Consider the following 7,059-nt stretch of genomic DNA (forward strand, 5'->3'; position numbering starts at 1 on the left):
GCGCCATGTCCACTTAACCCACTGCGCTATCGCCTGACTCCCTATGGGCGCCTTTCTACAAATGCCATCTCCCCCCCCCTTTTCTTCTTTAATTAAAAGCCATGGTTTACTGTGTTAACTTTAAACCCCAGCAAACATTGCTCAGCTTTTCCTCTCTCCTGCTGCCCTAAAGTGCCTGTAATTTACCTCCGAATAAATGTACATTGTAAAGCTTATGATCAGTCTGTTGGTAAAAATCTAACTATGCATTGTGTTGCTGTGTTTGGGTTAATGGATACCCCAAACCTTCCCCCACTGAGTTATAGCCTATAACTACCTGCTTTTTCCTTCAATCTCTGTCTCCTTGTATCTCTCTCATTAAATAAATATCTTTGTGGTCTGGGAGGTGGCGCAATGGGTAAGGCTTTGAACTCTTAAACATGAGGTCCCGAGTTCAATCCCCAGCCGTGCATATACCAGAGTGATATCTGGTTCTTTCTCTCTCTCCTATCATTTCTCATGAATAAATAAATAAAATCTTAAAAAAATAAAAATAAAATAAAATAAATAGCAAGGAAGTGAAAGACAGCTACCATATGGATTTACTTGTATAGGAAACATAGAAAACTGAAGCACATGAACTTAAAGAAGTAAAAAGTAGCCAAAGTGTTTCTAAGACTTTGTGAGAACTATGGTGGTTATTGTTGGGGGGTGACAGTAAGGAGGGGATGCAGGTTGTCCCAGGAGACCAGGGCAGCCCCTGAGAGTCCTAAGGGGGGCCCTGGTGAAGACGGTGAAGTGTAAGGAGAGAAAGGAAGCACACCACCAGTTCTGGGAGAAGCCTCATGGATACTCATTTATTAAGGGATACAAGCAAGTAGATATACCCAAGGTTCAGAAAGAAGGTTGAGGTAATCACTAATCTACACACAATGCAAAAAAAAAAAAAAATCTTTCAAAAGATACTCTTTCGGGCAGGGGTAGATAGTATAATGGTTATGCAAATAGACTTTCATGCCTGAGGCTCCAAAGTCCCATGTTCAATCCCCTGCACCACCATAAGCCAGAGATGAGCAAAAAAAAAAAAAAAAAAACTTTTTTTTAAACTTTTAAAAAAATATTTATTTATTTTCCCTTTTGTTGCTCTTGTTGTTTAACGTTGTGGTTAATTGATGTCATCATTGGATAGGACAGAGAGAAATGGAGAGAGATGGGGAAGACGGGGACGGACACCTGCAGACCTGTTTCACCACTTGTAAAGCGACTCTCCTGCAGGTGGGGACCGGGATCCTTCTGCCGGTCCTTGTGCTCTGCGCCACATGCGCTTAACCCACTGTGCCACTGCCCTACTCCCTTTTAAAAAAAAATTTTAAATCAACTTTATGTTTATTTATTGGATGGAGACAGCTAGAAATCCAGAGGGAAGGGAAAGATAAAGAAGAGAGACAGAGAGACACCTGCAGACCTACCACTCTTGAAGCAGGTGGGGACTAAGGGCTCGAACCTGGGTCCTTGTACATTGTAACATGTGCACTTGACCAAGTACGCCACCACCCAAAGAGTTCTTTGCTTTTTTTTGTTTGTTTATTTTAACCAGAGCACTGTTCAGCTCTGGCTTATGGGGATCAAACATGGTACCTCTTTCTACCTTTCAACCAGAACACTCCTTAGCTCTCTGACTTAAGGTTTTGTGGGAAATTGAACCTGGGGCTTTGGGCCTCAGGCATGAAAGTCTCTTTGCATAACCATTATGCTATCTACCTCCGCCCACTATCACTTTTTAAAAAAAATATTTATTTCCTTTTTGTTGCCCTTGTTGTTTTATTGTTGTAATTATTATTATAGTTATTGATGTCATCGTTGTTGGATAGGACAGAGAGAAATGGAGAGAGGAGGGGAAGACAGAGAGGAGGGGAGAAAGATAGACACCTGCAAACCTCCTTCACCGCCTGTGAAGCGACACCCCTGCAGGAGGGGAGCCAGAGGCTGGAACCGGGATCCTTATGCTGGTCCTTGTGCTTTGTGCCATGTGTGCTTAACCCGCAGCACTACCGCCAGACTCCCTTGCTGTTTCTTAAAAGGCTGGTATGGGGCAGACCAAGATGAAGTTTGGAAACAGCCTGTTGATGTTGAGAGTGCGGAGACATGCTGCATGTAACCCCTGTCTTTGTCATATCAGCTACCTTCCCAGCAAGCCCAAGGTTCTGGGAGTGAGTCCTCTGCTGTGCCTCAGGCATGGAGGAAAGGAGACCCCTGAGCAAGTCCTCAAGTTAGCTCAAGTCACCTGCCTGTTACTCCTTCCCCTTCGCCTCCACTCTTGCCACTGCTGTGCCACCCCACCATACTGTGGGGGCATGGAGGCAGGAGAGGCAAGTTGGAGACATAAGGAAATGACCAAGGGGACCTGTTGGCAAACCCAAGAGTTCTGACTGTTCAGAGCTGCCCACACCTGGGCATAGGTGGTGAGGGGACAAGGGGGTGGGCAGGAGCAGGAGCTTACCTGTATACTCCCCAAGGATCATGCGTGACATAATGACAGTGAAAATGGGAGCAGAGCTCTTCACAGTCTCGGCAAAGGACACTGCAACGTTTTTCAGGCTGACCAGACCCAAGACCACAGTGGCAAACCTGGAAATGAACAAGAGCACCATCAGGTTCATCCACAGGTATCCCAGGAGCTCTGTCCACCCACATCACTAGGGGTCTGTCTCTATCACAGGGGATTGGCCATCTGCAACTCTACCACACTACCATGCAGCCTCAGGCAGCTGAATCAGATGGCAGTAGGTCTGGCCTCCCCTGCCCTCATCCTGCTCCAGGTCTCTGTAGTGTCTCAAAACATAAGCACCTCATTAGAGGAGCATGGGGTATCACTGAGCTCCTTGGCTATTCTGGAAAGAATCTAAGCCAATGTGGCATCAAGCCCTACATACCCACTGGTCCTGAAATCCCCCGCCTGCCATTCTCCCACACAGTGACAGGGAAGAGTTTCTAGCCCGAGTGCAACCCAGGGAAATAGCTCCTGACCTCATCAGCCCCACAAACAGCATGGTCATGATGAAATTGGGTGGGTACGAAAGTCTGGCTTTGTGCTGGTACAAACAGCAGGGCACGAAGATCTTAATGCAGCCAATAAACGTGGTGGACAACATCTGCACGGCACCTGTAGGGGTGCAAAGCCGGCAGGAGACAGTCAGAGGCCCATTCACCCATCCTACCAGGCGTCCTGGTCCCTGCCCGCCTCTAGCAGGCAGGACCCCACCCGCAGCTCAACCTACCCAGCATGCTGGGTTCCCCCTCCAGCAAGGAAAGGATGTACTTGTTGAGGAAGAGTGTGCAGAAGCTGAAGAAGAACCACAGGGTGAGGTAGAGTAGGGCACGGGGGCTCCACACGCCCAGGTCCGCCTCAATGACTGTGGTCTCGGTGATGGTGATAGTCAGCACACTCTCCTCGGCCATGCTGTCACTCTGGGCCAGGGTGAGCTTCTCGCTGTGGTGGCCAAAGAGCGAGGTCCATGGGAGGAGTGGCTTTGTTCTGGGTTTCTCCTCTGGGCTGGGTGCCAGCTCCTCCAGCACCAGGGGCTTTGCTGACGCCATGCCACGGCCTGAATTGACAGCATGGGCCCACTGCCCTCCAGGTGGCAGGTCTTAAGGGAGGAGGCTGGGGCTCCTGGGCGGTACAGGCTGCAGAGTCAAGACAAGGAGATGTGGGGCCAGGTGGTGGCACATCTGGTTAAGCACACACATTACAGTGCACAAGGACACAGGTTCAAGCCCCTGGTCCCCACCTACAGGGGGAAAGTTTCACAAGTGGTGACGTAGGGCTACAAGTGTTTCTCTGTCTCTCTCCCTCTCTATCTCCCCTTCCCCTCTCAATTTCTCTCTGCCTCTATCCAACAATAAAAATAAATTTTAAAAATTAAAAAAAAAAAGACAAGGAGATATGGGACAGTGAAATAGCTCACTTGGATAACGTGCTGCTTTGCCATGGACATGAACCTGATTCGAGCCTGGCCCCCACTGCGCTGAAGAAAGCTTCGGTGCTGTGGACTCTTTCACTCTCTCTCTGCCTTTATCTGAAAAAAATAAAATTAAATAAATAAATTAAAAAGCTGAGGTAGTGCACCGATTAAGGTCCTTAGACGTTCTGATCACCAACTGAAAATAACTTCAGTGGCATATATGGAATCTGGCTTTATTTCTCCAGCTAGATTGGTGAAACCAAAGGCCTCTGCCACTTCCACTTCTCCTCCGACACCTAATCCTTAAGCAAAGCCTGCTAGAATTTTTCCACCCATCTGCCCCTTCCCTTCTATTCCGTATGCTGCCACTGTCCCACCCACCCACAAACTTTCAGGATCCAGACCACCTAGTGCTTTTATTCCCCAATTCTGGGGGCCAGCCTGCCAACTTCCCCCCTCCCCCACAGGATTTGTCAGAGCCCTGCACACCCACCCCAGCCCCTCTCAGCATTCAGTGTCCATCCACTGGACTTTCCAGTGAGACCACCAGGCAGGTGTGTGCACCCAGCTTAGCTTCATAAGGATCTCTGGCTCCTAGGCTGACTCCCAAGTGTGGCCAAACATTAGTCCCCTGCGCTGAAGCCCTCTGCCCAGATGTCCAGTTCCGTGGCCAAACATAAGGGTTCTCAGCATCACTGTCAATGACTGTTGGGCTGTGATCAGCTACCCACAGTAGAAAGGGACAAGATCCAGACAGCAGGTCAGTCCCTGAGGACAGCAGTCCAGGAAGTGAGTGGCCTTCCATCACAGACACCTTAAATCTGCTGCAGGGGCACATCTAGTTAAGTGCACACCTTACCATGTGCAAGGACACAGGTTCAAGCTCCCCATACCCACCTGCTTCAGCAGTGGTGAAGCAGTACTGTAGGTGTCTCTCTCTTCTTCTTTTTTAAAATATTTATTTATTTATTCCCTTTTGTTGCCCTTGTTTTCTTATTGTTGTTATTGATGTCATCACTGTTGGACAGGACAGAGAGAAATGGAGAGAGGAGGGGAAGACAGAGAGGGGGACAGAAAGATAGACACCTGCAGACCTGCTTCACCATCTGTGAAGAGACTCCCCTGCAGGTGGGGAGCTGGACGCTCAAACCGGGATCCTCACGCCGGTCCTTGTGCTTTGCGCCACCTGCGCTTAACCCGCTGCGCTACCCAGTGTCTGTCTCTTCTTCTCTCTAACTCTTCCCTCTGTTCTATCAAAGATCAAGGAGAAAAAAAAAAAGGCCAGCAGAAGTGGTGGACTCATCATGGAGGCACTGAGCCCCAGCAATAACCCTGGTGGCAAAAAACAAAACAAAAAACAGTAACACAAATCAAAATACAACCTAACTATAGCAAAAGAGAAATTTAGAGGCATAAAAAACTTTTACGTCTTTCTCTCCCCATCTCTGTCTTCCCCTCCTCTCTCTGTTTTTCTCTGTTCTATCCAACAACAATGACATCAATAACAACAACAATAACTACAACAATAAAACAAGGGCAACAAAAGGGAATAAAATAAATAAACAAATAAACTCTCACATGAAGATTCTTGGCTACAAGTCACAAGGACACCTACATGACCCCACAGAACATTGTTACATATGGCCAACACCACATTGTATGGGAAATACACACATGAGTGCCCTGAAAATGAGAATAAGCCTTTCTAGTCAGGATCTCCTGGAGACAGGAACATGAGGATGAGAAGGTCACAAAGTGCCTGAGGCACAGGTCTGGGCTTGTTGCCAGGTTATTATTTGTTTATTTTTACTAATTGGAGAGAAAAGAGGAAAGAGAGAAGCACAGCATTCCTCTGGAATATCCAATGCCTGAGATAGAACTTGGGACCATATGCATGAGAGTCCAACGCTGTCTACATTGTCTTATCTCCTGGGCTATGCCAGGTCACATTTAAAGTCTTAGCAACTCAAGCTCATAAATGGACATACTAGCTGGTTCACTGTCACAGCCAGACCTCGGCTTTCCAAGGGACTGTGATCTCAGCTGAACCATGTACCAGGGTGTGGGCAACACTGGCAGCAGGTGAGAGCCAGCACTTGCCCCTAGAGCCAGGCTACCTGCCTGTCCTGCTGAGTCTGATGCAGTTCTGGGCTTGTCCTCCTCTTCCAAAACAAGGGGACAAGAAGTGTTGGGGCCCCAGAGGCCAGTGTAGCAGGGATACCTCCTCCCCGTAGCCACTCAGAGCCCTTGCTCCAGTCAGTGCATAGGTGGGAGACCCTCGCCCTCCAGGGACATGCAGCAGCCATGAGGCAGAGTAATGGCTGAGAGGGTGACAGGGCCTCCATGTCTAGTCAAACCCAGTGGGGTTCTAGGGTGTGGTGTGGAAGGCAGGCAACTTCAAGACTACAGGCCAAGCACATCTGTTTACCTTTCCCACAAAATTCCAGCACAACTTTATCTGGTGGCTTGTTATTCTGAGTCAGGAATTAGGTCAGCCAGTCCTGGAGGGGTACCTGGAGGATGGGGATGGGGGATATGTGAAATGCCAAGGAGACCCTTAGGTGCTAGGCTGGGCTAAGCCCGCAGAGGAGGCAGAAACCAAGGAAGAAAGGGGCCCAGATAGGAGATCAGGAGCAAATTCCCCAGCTGCCAGGTGGCAGCAGGCAGGGACAGACCTGAGCACAGAAAGTAGCTAGCAGGAAGAGGCCTTGCACAGTGACTGGTCTCGATCAGGCAGACAGGAAACTGAGAAAGGAAGGAAGGGGGACTGGGCAGTCTTGCAGAGGTAAGTCTCACCAGGGGCCTCATCCTGAGGGCACACGAGGGACTCCCAGAAGTCTTCAACTCGGGGTATGGGAAGATGTTGGGGCTCCAAGAACCCCCCACAAGCAGTGCGGAGATTAGGCCACTGGTGTGGGTCACCAACAGGAGAAACAGATCTCTATGGAGAAGTTTCCAAAATCCAGGGCCACAGACCTCAGCCAAAAGGGACAAAGATCAAAGATCAGGAGCCAGGAAAAGGTGGGAGGGAGGGAAAACCGGATCACAGCCAGCAAGGATAGTCATGCAGATAAATGAGCCAGGGTAGCCAAAGTCAAGGGATTTGAGATGAAAGGTG

The 7,059-nt window shown here is 48.9% G+C and overlaps 1 protein-coding gene across 14 annotated transcripts in view; it reads right to left on the reverse strand.

The window, feature by feature from the left end:
- SLC35E2B (solute carrier family 35 member E2B) overlaps nt 1-7,059 on the reverse strand; it is a 47,042-nt gene that overhangs the window by 18,145 nt on the left and 21,838 nt on the right. For 7 of the 14 annotated variants that reach the window (XM_016191034.2, XM_060199871.1, XM_016191033.2 and 4 more), the window contains 3 exons: nt 3,258-3,663; nt 3,007-3,142; nt 2,480-2,607 (listed from right to left, as the gene is read on the reverse strand). In XM_016191034.2, the coding sequence (XP_016046520.1) occupies nt 2,480-2,607; nt 3,007-3,142; nt 3,258-3,576 (583 nt within the window). In that variant the 5' untranslated portion in view covers nt 3,577-3,663. Of the gene's footprint in view, nt 1-2,479; nt 2,608-3,006; nt 3,143-3,257; nt 3,768-4,838; nt 4,896-6,369; nt 6,455-6,737; nt 6,934-7,059 lie in introns of those variants that run through there. The other 7 variants (XM_060199869.1, XM_060199867.1, XM_060199870.1 and 4 more) reach the window with 5 other exon arrangements.

This window comes from Erinaceus europaeus, chromosome 10 (genome assembly GCF_950295315.1).
Source record: "Erinaceus europaeus chromosome 10, mEriEur2.1, whole genome shotgun sequence".
NCBI lineage: Eukaryota > Metazoa > Chordata > Mammalia > Eulipotyphla > Erinaceidae > Erinaceus > Erinaceus europaeus.